The sequence below is a fragment of the Manis javanica genome, chromosome 10 (genome assembly GCF_040802235.1).
Source record: "Manis javanica isolate MJ-LG chromosome 10, MJ_LKY, whole genome shotgun sequence".
NCBI classification, from domain to species: Eukaryota; Metazoa; Chordata; class Mammalia; order Pholidota; family Manidae; genus Manis; species Manis javanica.
In genome coordinates this window covers 99,804,469-99,824,132 of record NC_133165.1, presented here as the reverse complement: position 1 = coordinate 99,824,132, position 19,664 = coordinate 99,804,469, and the positions used below count along the sequence as shown (strand labels likewise).

Below are 19,664 nucleotides of genomic sequence, written 5' to 3'. Positions count from 1 at the left end.
TTGAATTATTTTTGGAGGTTGCCTAACATCATTCCAAAGTATACAAGTCTACAAAAAACTTAGTAGTCAAAGGGCATTCATCAAACTTCTGTATTCTCTTCTGTCAAAAAATACCCTTAAATGAGAGAAAAGTTCATTAGAACAGCATAGTTATAAGGATTATAACACAACTCCATCAGTGTATCAAAAATATTGATGAATCTATGAAAGCTAGAAAATAGAGTAAATCTATGTATAAACATTGCCCAAGAAGAATGCAGGAATAGAAGCAGTGGAAAGAAGCTTCAAGTTCAGATACAAGGAGATGGGGAAGTCCCAAAAGCATTGAGGGCAAGGGTGGGGTACACGTGGGAGGAAGAACTGTGCGGGGAAAATTCAGTCCCCTAACAATCTTGTAGGGCCAGCAACCTAAGAATGGTTTTTACATTTTTAATGGTTGACAAAAATCAAAAGAATAATAATATTTTGTGATCTGTAAAGAATTATGAGGTTCAACTTTCAGTGTTCATAAATAAAGTTTTATTGAAACACAGCCAAACTCATTCATTTACATGTATGTCTGCTTTTCCACTACAATGGCCATCAAATAGTCCTGACAGAGACCTGAACACCTGCAAAGCCTAAAATATTGACTATCCATCCCTTTGCAGGAAAAGTTTGCCAACTTGTTGCTAAGCCACGGATGGCAAGTAGTTGTTTGCATGTAGTCCCAAGCAACAAAGAGGGGCCAAAGATGGAGGAATGAGTACCACCACTCTATGCACAGTGGTATCTTCCATAGGCTCCATTCACCTCTTTCCCATTGTCTTTTCATATCACTATCTCTATCTAAAATTATTTGATCATTCTTTGGCTTATTATTTCCTATGGTTCAAAATTCAATGGGTACAAAAGGAATATAGAGTAAAACATCTCCTTCCTATGACTGCCCGCCAGCCACCCAGCTTCCCAGAAACAACCAATCTTATTTGCTTTTTATTTTTATGTGGGTGAGTATATATATCCTTGTAAAATTATCTCTTTTAATTCATTTCATTCTGAGTTGAATTTGATGAACCTAACCTTCCACATCTATATTTGAGCAGCCTCAACATGTCAGGAAGGAGCACAGCCACATGATAGTGTTTGTCATTCCAATCAGTATGGGGTGGCCCTCCATGCGGCAGCCCATCCTGTCACATCCTAGTCAGTGCCCTCCCTGACTCCCTCGGGCTTGTTACGTTTCTTCTCTCTTCAGCCTCCAGAGACCACATCCCCACCTCTGATGCTCATCTGACCACTGAGCTTATGTGACTGAGGAAATTGAACCTATCAAAAGAGAATTCTCACTTGCACCACCACAAAATCTATCAGTTTATCTGTGTATGTACCCCATAATCTGCCTGTCTTCCTTTTATTAAAGACGGGCTGGTGTCTTTTAACCACCCTTCCATCCGCCGTCTTGTTTTTCTGCTCCTTTTCTTGAAGGAATTGTCCATATTCAGTCTCTGTTTGACCTCTTCCTTTTTTCTCTTGAACCCTTGCCAGTCAGGCTTTCATGCCCACAGTGTCACAGGACAGGGATCCTCCACTTTGCCTCAGTTCTTAGTCTTCATCTTTGTTGAACCACCATTGGTGTCTGACACAACTGGGTGCCCCTGTCAGCTTGAGTCACTTCCTCCACAGGCCTCCACAAGTCTAACTCTTGGTTCTCCTTCTTCCTTGGCCCCTCCTTCTCATGCTGCCTTTTTAATTCTTCCTCTCAATATTCCAGCACCCAAGGGCTCAGTCCTTAGACTCTTCTCCAGCTAAACTCAATCCCTATGTGATCTCATCCACTTCTTTGATTTTAAACATAAGCACATTGATATTCTGACACCTCTCAAATTTATGACCGTATTCACAAACTCCAGATGCATGAACCCAATTACCTGCTCATCATTTCCCTTTGGATATCTCATAGGTGGGTACCTTAAACTCAATTTGTCTAGAATGAAATGTCTGCTTTTACACCCCCAATCTTATTCCTCCCCGCTTTTTCCTGTAGTATCCCATAAAGTCTCCTTGTTGCTCAGATCAAAATATTTTTGAAGTCTTTTTTGTCTCTTCTCTTTCTCTCCCACCCTATATCCAAACTATCGGCAAATCCAAATTAGTTTTCTTCTGTCAAACTATATTGAATGCTATGTCCTGAGGGTCAAGTATGGTACCTATACTACCAGGGACTCATGGATATTTGTTGAATGAATGAAGGGACAGAGTCCACACACTATTTGTAGGTATCTTATTAGATTTGGTAGGTTCAAAATGAAATGTTCAATGATAACATGACATTGTATCACATAGCATCCTTCCTATGAGATAGTTTTCTATACTTCAGATGGATCCCCAATCATAACCATACCTTTGCTTCTTAGCCTATCCCTGAATCTTTCAACTGAGGTTCTCAAATTACATCTCTTAATGCACATATAGCACAACTAGAAATGAAGATACTTGGATCCCTGGTTTTTCTCTCTAATAAACAGTATGATTTAGATATTCAATTTTTAAATGGTTTTTATTTTGTAACTAAAAACCAGAATTTATACTCTTTTACACTGACCTGACATTTTTAGATAAAAAATATATTATATTAGTTGACAATATGTATCCTAAAATTTCCCAGAATGGAATGTATGTAACTCATCTAAAAGCTGAGCAAACAAAAAGTCACTATAAGATTCACCTAACCAAATGTAAATTTTCCAGCTCCTCTGCCTGTCAAAGCTAGACAGATTTCATCAAATGAATAGAGGTATAATCTTTTTGTTCCTAAAAGGTGTTCATTTATTTATAGAATAATAAAAAGAGAAAAACCATTTTTTCATGTTTACTGAAAGTCTCACTTGAGATTTAAAAAAATTTTCACTTTCACTCATATTTTGTTAAAATATGCAATAATTAGCAAACCCTGGCTATAGAATATATAAATATACATAAATACATCTATATTGGATGCTGCTCTTCATTTTTAAAATTGATATGAATGGTGCTTGTCACTTATATGTGTGCATGGAGCTGATGACCTTTCTTAGTTATTAAGAGGATGTCCTATTTTCTACACAAGTGAGTGTTGTCCACTAATTCATAGTTGTTAAATACAGTAACTGCTTTTGGAAAGCATGTTGGTGGAGAACACTAGGGGACCATTCCGTCAAACAGCCAGTGGGCTTGGATTTGCCATTATTCAGGCTTTGCTCTTTCTTTTAGGGTGTTTTTTTCCCCCCCACACAGAACCAACTTTCAGAACATTCATTTTCTTTGCATTCGCTCTAGTGCTAGTGCTGCCTTTGGTAAGGCATTGACAGTAAGATGAAGGAAAGGATGGTACAGAGGGAAAAGTGAAGTTCGGGAGTCCTGCAGATTTGACTTCCGGTTCTACTCCATTCTTTTCACAGCTGCAAGGCCTGGGTGAGCTTCTGAGTGTTGGTATCTTTATTTGCAAAAGGGAGATGATAATACTATCTCATGGAGCCATTTATAAGGATAAAGGAAATAACCTATGGTGGGAACTGCCCAGCCCATGATGGAATCATTACCTTCCCCAATTAGTTTGAGACCATAAAGGTGTTTTTCAATGATTTTAGGAATGTTAATGTGAAAGGATAATTTAAGTGATCCATGATTCTGCTCCTATTGGTTTTTTTGCTTTTCTTTCTCACCCCAAGAGTGGTCACTTCCTAAGACAAAAGCTAAAGTTGTCTGCCTCTAAGATAACTCTCTTGCATAGGACTTTTGCTTTCAACCCCCTCATTGCAAGAGTAATACTGGATCTTCTCAAAGATTATAGAGGTGAAGGTCAACACTTTCAGAGTTGGGAGAATGAGGGAAGGGGAATGATGGTGCCCGTGAGCTGGCTTTGCAAGTCTTTCGGAGCCAGTCAGGTTCCCTGGTAGGCAAACTCCCAGGAACCGGAGGCTGACAGCTAGAGTTTCTTTTAGTCACTACTTTCATATTTACATGTTGCTTATATATTTCACCTTAACCTTCTTTTCTTGTTTAAATCTAATTTTAACATCAAGTTTTATCTTGTACCACTGCTATGTATTTATTTGAAATTTCTATTTTTATCCATTGAAACCTTTTGCCATTTAACTTCCAGTATGTCCTTTTTGATACTGCTTTATTGCTTTTATATTTTTAATCTTTTAGTTTTTTGTTTTATTGTTTTCTCTCTTTTGTATTTTAGCTCAGCTATGTAAAGTATTTTCCTGTTCTGCTTTAAAATGGTGACTATGAAAGCAGTAATTTTGTGTGGTTTGTTCACCATTGCATCTCCTATGCTTAGAATAGTGCCAGGTATATAATTGATACTTAATAATATTTGCTGAATAAAGAATTGAATTAACTCATTCAAACTCCCAGGAGCCAAAGGCTTAATAATTAATTAATAGTAAGAGTGATAGTTTTGAAGATAGTTCATGATCCAAATTAGGGAGGTTAGATGAACAGAATAACAATGATGATATAAAAAGAATTCATCAACAAAATAACAATAGCTAATGCTATTGAGCATTCAAGTGTGCCTGGTATAGAACTAAGTGTTTTAAAAATAATGTCCCATTTTATTTCTTCAACAACCCAATGATAATAGTAATAATAGTCGACATTATTGAGGGTTTACCATTGCTGAGTACTCGGTTAATTGCTTTACACACGTGACTGTATATAATTCTTCCAACAATCCCTAGATACTTGCCTCAAAGGGTTGATCTGAAGATTAAATGAGTTAGTACATGTGAAGCCCCCAGGGAAAGCCTGCATATAAAAATCACTTGATAGATGTTATTTATCTATCAGCAGCAGCATTACCACCATCATCTCAACCTCCTCATCACCATCTTTATTATTATTCTCATACAGGTGAGGAGTCCGAAGCCCAGAGATGTTAAGTAACTTAAAATAGCCGGGATGAGAATCAGCCGGCATCAGAACTAGATTGTCTGCCTTCAGCATCCTCTTCTCCCTGTGATTTTCATAACACTTATTACAAAAGGCTTCCAATGCACCCCTTACACCACACTCTAAGATAATTTGGACTTTAGAGTTCATTAGGATCATTATTGAATCTTATAAATCAGACCTCAAAGTCAAATAGCATTTCATTAAGCTTGTGCCTGAGTCAAGGCACCCCAGCCCTGACCCACAAACAGAGGCCTCCTTGGAAGCAGTCTGCACCTACTCTACACCCCAGAGTAGCTTCAATAATTATGGAATCTTTTTCTAAAACTTTAGAACTAAGTCTGAATATGTTCAAAAGGACAATAGATCACCATATACTCATGAAATGACTTTTAAGAATTCTAGCATTCTCTCCCTGACAGGTATACACTCTCCTGGCATGGAGATAGATGTGACTGACGTTGACCTGTTCGGAAATGCGACGATTTGAAATTCCCAGTCAGATGCAGATTGGTTTTGCTAGTTGAGGCTTGAAGTTTGAATCAAAATTCATTCAGACATTAGCACATTTCCATATGCTCCACTGATAACTGGGGGGGAAAGAAAGCTCTTGATTTAATCTAGTGCAGAGCAAATGGCAATCAGTGTCACTCTGGGCTATGCTTGTGTTCTGCAGTTATTACTTGAAAAAAATATCAAAATTTCTCTCAATACCATAAATGTCTGCAAGAAAAAAATTAAAAATTTAAAATATTTCTAATGGAAACAATATAGAGATCAATGAAATCAGGAAGTTTAACCACGGTCTTTGTTTAGTTTAAGTTTTTTAATTTTTTCTGCTCAGTTGTGTGTGTGTGTGTGTGTGTGTGTGTGTATCACAGGTCTAACAGATCTGCAAGGAAGTTCTATAGCAAGGCAATTGTCAGGATCTTTACATATAAAAATCTAATTTAATCTTCACAAAGACTCTGAAATAGATATTACCTTTTTTTGAAGAGTAGAGATGCAGAGAAATTAAATGTTCCACAAATGAGGATCAGCTAGCTGGATATCCACCGTACCTCCTTCTATTCTAGCATGCATCCTCTTCTGTAAAATCAGGAACGTTGCACACAATTTCTTTCCCAGACTCCCTTGCAGCTAACCTTGCGGATATGATTTAAGCTCTGCCAAACAGATGCCCTTGTAAGACATTTGGAAGGTGGAAGTGAAGAAGAGCTATGCCTCTGCTATTTCTGTTCTTTCTGCTGGCAAGCAGGAACGTGGAGATCTGTTGTGGCAGCGTCTTGGTTTCCAGTTGCTAGCTTCAAAAGCATTGAAAGGCAACACACAGGGCATTCATCATTTGTAAACACAGATTTAGCAGCAAGCCATGGCTTCAGACCAGTAACTGCAGTGAAGGCAGCTCCCTGCTCCCTAGATGGCAGCTAAGGTCGTGTATTCCTGGAGCCAGTAGTTCTGTATTAGCTCCGTGAGTTTCCATCTTCTTGAATATACCAACTCCCTGGCAGCCAGTTCTGCAGTATGGCTCTGAGCACCCTCTCAGACACTCAGCATAGAACCTGCTCCTCTGCCCTTCCATCTTCTCCTGTATTAATTCCTTTCTACTTGAAATTTTGGTTTCTGTTTTAGTTCACTGAACTCTGATGTATCAAGTAAAGTGGTTACTCATCCAAGTGCAGTCTAGATTCAGTGCATGCCCATCAAACCCCAAGTCCACACCTCCTTTGGAAAGTTGTGGAGGGAAATTTGTTTTGCATTTGGTTAAGTGCAGACATCCAAGGAGTGGGGGTGGGGGTGGGGTGGGGGACCAAGATGGCCAAACTGTCATGCTGCCTGGTACGGGGCCCTGGCTTGTTCATTTGTCCTCTACCCTATTGTGGATACCTCCCCCCTTCACTAAGCTGGAATGATTTTCATTTGTTTCCTCAAGAGAACATGTACAAAGCACAAAGGAGCCAATTACTGGCTTTTTGGTCAACAAAGCTGAAAGTCCCAAGATCCCAAAAACTAAATTTCCCCAGGTTGGGAGAGGCAGACAAAGACCTCAGGCCTATTAAGTACCCAAGAAGCTTCTGATCTCTGGTTCTCCCACCCCCATCTCCAGGCTGAGTCCTGGGATGGAGAAGTTGAAAGATTATAGAAACTCCATGTCATTCAGGAATCCTAGAACAGAGGGATTCTTGTATCCTTTCCTGGGGAGAGCCTGGAGAGGCTTTTGGGGTTCCCTGCTCTCCACATGGCAGAGGAACAGAGGAAATGGCTGCATGGTTTCCCTGGGCAGCTGGGCACTCCAGCGCCACACTGGAGCAGCATCAGGAGCCCACCCACCCGAGCTGTGGGGAAGCAGGCTGGGGCTCACCAGGAGGAGAAGCACGCTCAGGACCCCAGGAATGACCCTCAGAGACCTTTTCCACTGGTGACTGCAGACCAGCTGGAGCAAAACCCAGCAGATGCTGACTGTGCTACAGCCCTGACAGCAGTAGCCCTGCCCCAGGGCCTGGTGCCTTCGTGACACATCATCCTGGGACTGAGACAAATCCCCAGGAAAAAGTGGCTTTTTTGGCAGGGGACAAGGGTGAGTAGAATAATCCTGAATTGAATGAAATAAAGTTCCCATTGGGGCTTGACACTGAATTAAACACAAGAGAAGGTTATGTTTCTTGTACATACATACGCCCTGAGCGTTGTGTTCTCTCATCACACAGCTTCCAGTTAATTCTGACACTTGATGCTCTAGAGTCATTGGTCTATAAAGGAGTCAGCAAACTACAGCTAGGCCCATGGGTCAAATTCTGCCCACTATTATTTTTACTTTCCGGACTATTTTTGTAGGTTAAGTAAAGACAGCTGTGCCCTCTTTTTACATGGCTGTGTTTGCAAGCTGTACAATTGCAACAGAGACCATTATGACACAAAGTCTTATATATTTACTGTCTCTTTACAAAAAAAAAATTGCTAACCCCTGGTGTGGAGCATGGGCTCTGCATGACTCCCTCTCATCTCCTTGCCTGCACACTGTTCCTTTTGCTGCCTTTGGAGGGGCAAAGTCTCAAATCAAAATCAATGAAAAAGCTCTGCCATTCTCTGCTCTTAATATTGTAGCTATGTCAGGATCCAGCTTTTCCTGTCTGACCTCTCCTGACGACCAGTTCTCCTTTGACCACTTTGCTGTCCACTTGTCTCTGTGACCCTGTACTTTCCTAGTAACCTCCTATCTTTGACTTTTTCTATTCTTTATCCTTGATAGGCTTCCTTCTGCCTGCCTTTAGAGTGGGTGTTTCTAAGTCATCCTTGGCACACCCTTCTCCCTCTAGTCATCATGCCATGGCCCGGATTATTCTCAGGAGGACCAGGTTTCACTAAAAGTTCTCTAGAAAGGAGGTGAGCCAGCCCAGGTTACTGACTTTAGGCTCAGACAATATCAATACCTTAACATCTAAATGGAGCACTTGATTTCTTCCTTTGGCCACTGAGTAAGTCAATATTAGCCTTGAGCAAATAGCTCTAAAAGTGGAATGATCACTGAGTGGGCAAAAAATAAGAGGCACAGTAGCCTACTGGTTAGAAGCAAAAGCTCTGGAGTCAGGTTTGTAAGCTGCAGATCTGAAGCCCTACCCCTTCTAGCCGCCACCCTCTGAAGCCTTGAGTAAGCTGATCAACCTCTTGGCCTCCCTTTCTTAATCTATAAAATGGGAACAAGGTAGGAGAAATAATATATTTACTACTGAGGTATAATAAATATATCATATAATAAAGTCTTATTCTCCTTGACCTTAATATGTAAAGAGATGAGTTCCACAGTTTGTCTTCTTTTAAAACACAACAGCAAGAATAACAAACCCTAGGAAACCTGCAATCACAAGTTCCTTTTAATCATGTGTGAGGTTGTATATAGGTAAAAGTTTACTTATACAGAAGCTAAATACTCTAACAAGATTTTCTTAGAGATCTGTAACATCCCCATGAAGGTGAGGTGGTGGGATGAGGTAGGAGCAGAAAAGAAAAAATGAAAAGTTATTTGGGAAAAGGGAAGAATCCACTTGGAGGGATTTCAACAACCAATATAGTAAAACCTTAACAATAAGAAAATCACCAACCAAAAGATGCTCACCTTTGCACCCCTCACAGGTCAATGCGTTATAATGGTATCCAGATGCTCTGTCTCCACAAACAACACATAGCTCATCCCCTTTTATTCTCCCTGATGACGCACCCATTCGGGCCTTTTTTGCTACAGGAATCTCTGCTACCTCGATCTCTCCCTGATAGAGAGTCTCAGCTGGCATTCGCCTGAGTTCATATATTCCGGGAGAGTACCACTCTTCAGGCTGCTGAGGGTAGAAACCCAAGTTGGTGTAATAGGATGATGAGGAAATCTGTGGTTGAACTTGAGGAAACTGAACACTGTTGTATTGTGAATATGGTTCCACATCTAAATTCTGTCCAAGAGGACCTACTGCTTGTTCTGTTAGTACACCTGAACAAAAGGAACAAAACTAGAATTAATGTTATCATTCTATAAATTAGAGAGTCAGTTTAGCCTATGAATAGGAATATGGGCTCTAAAATAAGACTGGGATATTTAACTGTATAAAAATTAACAACATGTTTATAGTTAAAGAAAACTACATAAAGGATTAAATGACAAACTGCAAGCTCAGAAACATATCTGCAACATAGAGGGCAGACCAAAAATTTTTATTGTTAATATGCAAAGAGCTCTTGCAAACCAATAAGAAAACATTCAACAACCCCATGGAAAAAAGGATAAAGGACAAGAATGGACAGTTTTTAGAAATACAAACACAAGTGTTTTTAGAAAAATTAAAAAAGTTGTGCTTACCTTTGCCAATAGTTTAATTCAAATTTAAACTGCAATATAAAACTTAAAATTTTCATCCCCAAATTTATAAAGGTAAAAATCATTCAATAGTATATACTCAGGAAAGCAAGTATATACTTGGAAGACAATTTATCAACATCTTTCACCATTTAAAACTCAATCTCTTAGAACAACAATTCCACTTCTAGAAAATTTATTTTAGATGTATACTTGCATCTCTATGAAAAAAGTGTTTGTGTAAAGATGCTCATTTGCAGCGAAATTTGTAAGAACCATGAATTAGAGACAATTTAAATATCCATCAATAGAACTCTGATTAAATTATATTATGTCCATAACACTAAAATACTGTATAAATGGAAACAATAATTTAGATCCATGTACAATGATATGGAACAGTTTCTATGATATGGAAAGGTTTCTACGATATGGTGCTATTTGAAAAAAGTTAAGAATAATGTGCCTATTTATGTGGGTATTAAAAAACGTGTGTGTGTGATATAAGGCAAATTTCTACATGATATAAAAGAAGTACATGATGGTAGCTGGGGAGTGAAATTGTTGCACTGTTTTCTGGGGTGAAAGATTGCAGTCTTTCTGCCATTTGTAATTTTGCCATGCATTTGTATGCACATTTCAGTCATTATAAAATAAAGGAGGACCTTAAAAAAAAAGAATGCAGTGCCTGGAATGAGCCTGGGTTCAAATCCCAGTTTGATGACTTATTTTCTTTGTCCATGTTGACAATTTATTTAACATCTCTAAGTCTCAGTTTTCTTTTTGTAAAATAGGTAATAATACTGACTTCATTAGGTTGCTGTAAGGATTAAGTGAGATAATGCATGCCAAACACTTTGCTAGAAGTTTGGCACACCAGAAGTGCTTGATAAAGTATAGCTGCCATTAAGATAGTAATAATAGTTACTATTCTACTACCATTATTACAAAAATGAGCCCCTTACCTATAAAATCTCTAGGTAATAGAAAATGATCAGGCTTTGAAAATGGTTCTGTTTTCTGGAATCATAAACTATGGCTGTTTAGAAAATATAAATATTTAAATTATTCAAAATGCTAAAAAATTTAGTGGACATAGATAAGATATAGGAGGATGTACAAAATGTGTCTGATCCTTCAAGTTATAATCAAGCAGCCCTAGCTCGAAATTCAAACTCCATTTCTTATGAATAGTGGGACTTTGAGTAAATTAGTTAAGCTATTGATGAACCCCAGTTTTTATAGCAGCAAGCTTGGGATCAAATATATATTTCAAGAGTTGCTGAGGATTGAATATGATAATACCAATCCACAGTCCCTCATCTGAAGCTCATGGGACATGTAATTAGGAATTCAGAATTATTTGGATTTTTGAAGAGAATACATGCTCTTTTTCCTAGCCCAGTCTGGGAAGGAACCCATAATCAAACATAGCAATATTTTTCAGAGTGAAATATATAAATATTCACACTAAGAGGAATAAATAAAGGCCAGAAAAATCCTCACAGCCTTTCAGGTCAGGTTTAGCCATCAAAAAAGTTTATGCCAAACTTTGGAAAAAACGTTTCATTTTCAGACCTCTTGGAAAGAACTGTCAGTTCAGGATTGTGGGTCGAAGTGTCTGTATACACAGAATGCTCTTTGAAGTGCTCAAGAGGTGGTTGATGTCAGTTCTACTACTCCTACTACTATTGTCAGAAAGTTTTTATAGAGTCCTTCCTAGCTCCAGGCGCTTGTATATTCTCACTTCTTTCTCACAAAATCCTATGAGGTGGGTAACATTATTATCCTCCCTGACTAATGAGTAGCCAGAGAGAAGTCAGGCTGCTTTATTGCTACCTACCTAAATAGCTGAAATTTGAATTTTGGTAGTCTTTCTTCAAAGCCCGTGTGTTGAATCACTCCTCGCTGGGAACATTTCGGATGCATGATGCTTTAAAGCACAATAGTAAGAGCCCTTCTCTTCCTCCCCCTGTTCTGTACTTGAGTTCCTTGGTCCCTTTGATGCCTCTCCTCGTAAGTAACCTCTAACTCGGCCTGCAAGGCTCTCCACGATCCTACCCTTTCTTTTCCAGCCATTTCCCACGTTCCAGCTTCTCTGTTCCTTAAATGTGCTTTGCTGCTGCCAGACTCAGAACCTTTCCCATTTGCTGCTTTCTGAGCCTGGAACCTTCTGCAACAGTCATCCTCTCTGAGAGTTTCATCTCACTATTCTCACTTATCTCTAAATTTCCTTTTAAGTATAGCTTTTCTTAGGAAGTCTCCCCTGACTCTGGTGACATGGTACTTCCTCACCCTCCCTTGACCCTCTTTGCTCATCTGTAAAGGGAAGACTCCATGCTGGACAATCTTACAGTTCTTTATATCTAAAAATCTCCATAAGTATATGACTAATAGTCTATGGGCATTAGAATGCACTGCTTTTCTACCATAGCCAAGTGGGACATATTAAAAGTTTGTTGAAAAGAATACTTTCTGCATTGGCCCAGGAAATAACTGACAGGGCAAAAAGTATACAATATCCGTGTAAAAATCAATTTCTCTTTCATACCTGACTTACCCATATAAAACCAGCCTCAAGTCAGTATATCAGACAGACAAAAATTTGTGGCAATGGTGCTTGTCTTATGATCACAAAATGGAAGAATATAAAAATATGGAATTATTGCAGAAAAAATAAAATATAAGCAAAATCTTGATCTATTTAATAGCCAAATATAACTAAAATTTGTGAAGTGAGTAGGATTGAAAGAATTAAAAGCATTAAAAGCATTAGGTTCATTTCTGCTTATACCTAGATTTTTATCCTTCAACTGATCTTACTTTACTCCCACCCAATCATCCATCCCTACATCCAGCCCCAGTGTCTACCTACAGGTCCAATAAGGTTAAACAACTTGCCTGAGGTCAAATAATCAATTAATGACAGAATCTGGATTCTGTAGAATCCAGTGAAATGTGTACTTTTTTTCTCCTCACATGATGATTCCAAGATCTCTGAGCAATGTTTCAATAAAACAAATATTTTCATAATCAAGAGATACAATGGAGTCTCTTAAGTCAGTCATTTCAATATCACATCAATCTCTGGAATCATCTCAATTAAAATGGAAAGCTGTCACAAAGACATCAATAATATTACATGGAAACAACAAAACATGGTAAGAATATGAGAACAGCATATGATATTATTAACTAATGTTTTCATTACCAAACCACAACCACTTACAGTATTTCAGCGTCCCTCCCAAATCTCCACAGTGGAAAGACAATAAATATATAGGTGACTTACAATCAAAAAAAGCTGAATGGTCAACATATCCCTAAATGGTAGGACTGGAACAACTTCCAGTCTGAACTACAAGATCCTGAACAACTGCCTAACATTTTTGTTTCAATTTCTTTCTTCCCTAAAATGGGATCATTATCACTCAGCCTTGCTATCTCATAAAGTGCTCTGAGTATAATATAAAGTTTTTGAGAAAGTTTTGATAAGTTGAGTGCCATAAAAAGACATGTTTGCTTTCTAAAGATCCTAACAAAATCCTGATTTCACTGGGTTACTTGATAGTTAATTAGTAATTATTAACACCTATCAGTCTGTACTAATGACATAAGTTATAGGATGTTTTTTATTTATGTTTATATTTAACACTTGCTATTTGCCAGACAATATGCTAGACTCTAAGGCTGCAAGAGTGAACAAAACAGATGGAAAACAGAAAGGGCCCAGCCTTTCTCGAGTGTGTGTGTGTGTGTGTGTGTGTGTGTGGTGGGGGATGGGAAAATGCCAAGGGCTGAGACAAAAATAAGTAAAGAAATATCTATTAGGTTTCTGATAGAGCATAAGATGCGGAGGGGTGGGAGAATCAGGTCCATGTAATAACAATGGCTCTTTTCCATGATCTCACTTTTTTTTTCTCATGAGGCTGATGAAGGGTTCAGATTATATATAGTCTTTCATCCTTGGCACAATGCCAACCATAGAAAATATTTCATGAATGTTTGCTGCAACGTTTCATGAATGGAAAAAAATTGCCTTCTCTGCCTTCCCTTATTTCCTAATCCATGGTTTCTTAACTAGGTGATAGAACTTCATTTGGGAAGTTGTTGTCCATTCCTGGTGCCAGGTCTTTTATAATAGTGCCTCTCCCTAGACTGTCAGCTGATCACCTCCTCTGTGACATCTGTCTGAGACATAGACTTAATCTCTCCCATCCTCTGTACAAACCTTTACTCAGCACTCAGAAGCATGTCCAATTGTTTCTGTTTGTTTACAGGCTCATCTTTCATTCTAACCTTGAGGTGGTATGACATACTGGTTGCAAGGGCCCCCCTACATGGGCAAATCTGGATTCAGTTCACCTGCAACTTGCTAGATGTATGAACTTGGGAAAGACATCGAACTTCTTTAAGCTTCTGCTCCTTCCTCTATAAAGCCAGAATAATATAGTACCTAGGTGAGAAGTTGTGGTAAAGATAAACTAAGACAAAGAATGTAAACTGACATAGCATAAACATTCAATTCATTTTTGTTATTGAACTCTTCTGGGATATATATTAGATGATATTCCCTTTTTTCTCACCCATTCCTGGCACCTCACACAATGCCTGACACAGTGTAAATGTTTAATAAATGTTTCTTAAATTGAAATGATGGAAAATTTGTTTCCCCAGCCTTCTAACTAATTTCCACTTCTAAATAAAGCGTTGGTCACTTTTAAACACTGCATTTAAACAAAATAGCATGCTGCCAAGTCTGTGGTCAAAAATATGTTCAAAATTATAATTACTGTAAAAATGATTATAGTTTCTCTTTTAGCTGAAAATTTAAAAGGTAAGATTCTGTTTTGACAAAAGAATTAGAACAGACAATATTATTTCACACTGTCTATTTTTAAAATTATAATCAATGTTTTACTTCATAGAAAACAAATAGCCTAGGCCTAAAGCTGAACTCTTGACTGACCTGATATTCCATAGACTATTGGTAGAAATCTGCTGTGAAACTAGTTCAGTAAATTAGTGTTTCTCAATCTCTTTCTATTTTTCTCACCACAACCCACAGTTTGAATCATGACCTGTGTACACACTTACACATTTGTATAAGTAATTGAAATAAAATGTCCACAAATAGCACTTATCTTTACTCCTAAAGGTGCATCCTGACATTTCTAATCTACTTTACTCCTCTTCTAGTTTTTAAGACTGGTCACAAGCCACAAAATAGATTTCATGGCTCACTGGGATCGGGGTCTTGCCATTTTTTAAGCACTGCATTAAATAATATACTTTAAAATGTTTTTTCAAGGGTCCACAGGCATTAATGTTAGCACTGCCTAGTGTTTAACTTGAAAGGTGCTAATTTTACATAATATCCAATGAGGGATCTTAGGGAAAACATACCTAGGTTTGAGCTCAATGAGATCCTCACCTACTTAGAACCCTATAAAAATCACTCAACCTCATGCCTCACCCCAGTCTTCTGATTCTGCCTGAGCCATCTTTGATAGAGATCTGTGGCTACCATCTCAAAAAGTCCCCCACGTTTCCCTGGCCTTGTTGCAGCACCTCAGCTGAACAGGTAGGAACAGTGAACAGTGTCCTACCTTTAGCAGGCTTCACGCTCATCATCTCCATGACAAACCCTGATGGTGTGCGGCTGTGGCAGGGACTAATTTGAATTAGATTTTCTAACTCCTGAAACTGCATTACCATTCTCAGCTTATTCACAGCAACTGAAAATGAGACTAGGTAAGGAGTGACAGAGGCCAGAGGTTACATGGTTTACTGATTAACTTCATTACAGAGCAGAATATTTGTAAATGTTTATGAGGAAAGTCCTCGATGCCAAATTGCCTGGTGAGCTGGAAACCAGTCTCTTCGCTAAACGCATTCGGGGAGCACTTTCCAGTTTAAGGACTTCTAGAGGTTGGATTTCTATTCAGTGGCTCTAAATGTGGATTTGGAGGGTCACGTGCCACGTTCCAGGTCCTGACTTTTGTTCCTATCCAAAGGCTACAGAATGGTGTAATTTTGTAATGTCAGGAAGCATGAAAGCATAATGCTTAACAGTGCCAAGCCAATCGATCTGGGTTTATATTCAGTGTTACGGGTGGAATTGTGTCACCCCCAAAATGAGTATGTTGTAATCCTAACCCCCTGCACCTCCACATGTCACATTATTTGGAGACAGGGTCTTTATTGAGGTAATCGAGTTAAAATGGGGTCATTAGGGTAGTCCCTAATCCCACATGACCGTGGGAAATGTAGACACAGAGACAGACAGACATAGAGAGACGACAAATGGGAAGAGACACAGGTCAATGACAGACATCAACAAGCCAAGGAGGGGAGCCGGGAGCGGATCCTTCCCTCAATAACTGTCAGAAAGAACCAGTTTTGCCAATACCTTGATGTTGGACTTCTAGCCTTTAGATCAGTGCAACAATACATTTCTGTGGTTTGAACTGCCCAGTCAGTAGTTCTTGATTACAGCAGCCTTGGCTAACAAATACAGCCAGGCTCCCTCGGCCCTTACTAGCTCTGTGGACCCTGGACCAATTCCTGAATAATATTCTGTTCCAGTTTCCTCATCTATAAAATGGGGCTGATAATCATAGAGTTGTTGTGAGATTAAATAAAGTAATGTTTATAAAATCCTGAGTACTGTGGGTGGCTACCCACCATCATTATATGGATGTTGTGATTATTCAGCTATAGACTCATGCTGTAGGGTGACTTGCTTACTGAGTAGGAATACTTTCTGCAGCATAACTTGTGGATATCAAGCTTCTGACCCGGCTATATTTTGGAAGCGAGGGCTTTAGAATGGGACTCAGTAGGTGCAGGGTTGAGTTCGGGCATGATGCAACCAGACACACTATATAACCGTAGGCCAGTCTCTCAACTTCAGTGAGCCTCATGTTTCTACATCAACAGATGATAAAACACAGATAATAATTCCTGCCCTACTTCCCTCATAGATCTTGTTGTGAAGATAAAATGACCTAATAAATGTGAAAGCTATTTTAACAGGCAAAAGTGATCTCTATAAGCATAATAATTATTGCTAAGACATTTCTGCAGCCTTTACAATTTTATAATGTATAAGCATTATCTCATTTGATCCTTACTTGCACCCTCTGAGGAAGGTATTATTCATAATGCCTACTTATCTTCTACCCTATTTTATAGACTTTGAAAGGCAACTCAATGAAGTTAAATCATTTGGCTAGAGTTGCCCAGTTATTAAGGGATGAAGCTAGGACTTAAACCCTAGATTCTTCTGACTCAGAACCTTGTGGTTGAAAACCTGAGACCCTAATTGCCAAGAAAGAGGGAAATGATGGTCAGTGGATGTGTTTGTTTGGGTTGCCTGATCAAGGGTTACCATTTGCAAAACTGTTCTCAATCCCCAGCTTACTTGACCTTATTCTCCTGTCCTCACAACCCCAGAGTTATCCTTGCCTTGAGAGGGTCTTAAGAGGAAAAGCTACACAACGATGTGAACCAGGACAAACTATGTCTGAATTTTCTACTTCAAGAATTCTCTACTAAGTTTTTCACTGGCCAAACAAATGGGTCTGTCTGTTGCCCTCAGAAACGTCTATACTGAAAAGGAAATGAGCCGGATAACTCAGCTGATCCAGGAAATGCTTGTTGCTGAGTGAAATTCACACAGGATGTTCTCATGATAAAACTGATCGGATCCCTTTGCTTCTCCCTGAGTGGTGACCAATTGTCTCACTTTTTTTTCCTAAATATACATTTTTCCCCTGCAGGTAGGTCTGTGTTGTCTGAAACAGTAGCCATTAGCCATATACAGTGATTAAAATTAAAATTAAATTAAATTAGAATCAGTTCCTCAGTTACACTAGTTACGTTTTAAGTATTTAAGAGCCAAATGTAGACAGTGGCTATTGTTTCAGACAAAGCAGATATAGAACATTTTCATCATTTAAAGAAGTTCTAATGGACAGCACCATAGATGGTACTCGGGATCAGTGTGAATGATATGCTGATCTTGGCAAATGGGGGCATCAATTACAATGCTATGAGAAAAGGGAAGTCTCAGAGCAAATGTTGGCAATGCTTTTCTGAGAACTATTCTTGAGAAGAAACTTGGCCAGACTGAGTGACATAATCTCACTGAAAGATTTTTTTCTACTGAGAAGGTGAACAGGAGTGTTCTCAGCCTGGATACTAAATCATCCAATTGTCTTGATTACATTTTGGTTGCCTACTTACCTATTTTTGAAACCTTAAGCAGATTATTTAGCATCTTTAAATCTCCATTTTCTCACCACTAAAAGGAGAATTAATATTAATGGCAAAGAACTATGGAGTACCTATGATGTGCCAGGCATTCTTCTGAGAACTTAACTAAATAAGTCAAGTAACTTATTGTACAAAGTTAAGATCACACACTAGTAAATGGCAGATTTGGGACTGAATGCATGAAGTCTGCTAACAAATCTAAATTGTATTTAGTAGCCTGGTGCCTGACATGTAGAAAGCACTCAAGAAATGGTAGCTGTATCATTATCACAACTGTTTTTATTGCTGTAAATATATAAATTTGCAATCTGATTTTATAGTCAACCTTTCTCAGTTTTGTTATTCTGAGTGCCCAGAGATGTGTTTCTTAGCCTACAAGGTTGCAGGCCAGACCCAGGCAGCACTGAATTCACCCACCATGTGGCCGACTTGTCTATATTCCTTTGTCTCATGCATGCCTTTTCCAAACAATGCACAACCTATCTGAAAGAAGCAGTTATCTGTTTTGTAATAGGAGAGGCCCTTGCCATATTTTCTTCTTAACATTGTTGAGTGCAAGGCATTTTCAAGGAGCCAGCAAAGATTTCTGGGAGAGCAAAAATCAAAGCCATAGTGAATTAACAAAAGTCTTAGAGACTGATTAAATCTGTGGAAAAGATGTAGATAAGAAATGGTAGTGACAACATTTTTTAATTAATCCAAACCAAAGCCCCATTTTGTCTGAGCCAATGGTATCTTTCCATCTTTTAGGAACACTCAGCTTTGATTTACCCATCAAGTCAGAATCACATTCACTGAGTTAAATCCAGTGAGATGGAAAAATACTTGAAATCAAATGTCAGAAATATTCCACAAAACTGTATCTCAAGACCCTTAATTATATTTTAAAACATCTGGTTGAGTCTGTAACATCTGAAAGATTCTTTTAATTTAAGCAAGATACATAAGCAAGAACCAGATTCCAGAGTGAATATCTTCTAAAAACAAAGCTACCCAGAGAAAACAGCCATAAACAGGTGAGGAAGGCATGAAGGAATGAGGAATTGCTAAAGGAAAAGGAATGTAAGTGAATAGGATTATATAGGACATGCTTCCTGCCACTTGCTGGGCCTCATTCAGAACAGGGCCTTGGAAAGACTTAGATACACTAATAAAAATTTTTGTTAAAGTGGATTCTATAGCTGTTGTTAGCAATGCTGTAACGCCAAGATGACATAGAACATGTGTTTCCTTCCCTAGGGCACCCAGAAATTTATTTCCATGCTTCTGGTTTTTGCTGGCTCCTTGAAAATGCTTTGCACTCAACAATGTTAAGCTAAATAGAACTTCCTTCCTTTCATCAGTAGTGTTTATCATTTCACTGATTTAAATAATAACGACATTTCAAACAATGGATTAATTATAATGTTTTATGATCCTTGGAGTTTACAGAACACTTTCCCACACAGCCATTCAATCTTCCCAACAGATTGGGGAGCAAATGTCATAATTTTCTGCATTTTACAGGGGAGAAAATTAAAGTTCAGAGAGTCTTAGTGGCCTCTAAAGTTTTATTTCTTTCAATTTCATTGCTTATTTCCACTCACATTCTTATTTCCTGAGCCAAGTGAGCTGGGAG

The 19,664-nt window shown here is 38.5% G+C and overlaps 1 protein-coding gene across 7 annotated transcripts in view; it reads right to left on the bottom strand.

The window, feature by feature from the left end:
• Positions 1-19,664, bottom strand: part of NR1H4 (nuclear receptor subfamily 1 group H member 4) — a 60,783-nt gene that overhangs the window by 24,024 nt on the left and 17,095 nt on the right. For 4 of the 7 annotated variants that reach the window (XM_037023105.2, XM_017668509.3, XM_017668510.3 and 1 more), the window contains one exon: positions 9,038-9,403. In XM_037023105.2, coding sequence (XP_036879000.2) covers positions 9,038-9,403 — 366 coding nt within the window. Of the gene's footprint in view, positions 1-9,037; positions 9,404-15,375; positions 15,520-19,664 lie in introns of those variants that run through there. The other 3 variants (XM_037023103.2, XM_037023104.2, XM_017668511.3) reach the window with 2 other exon arrangements.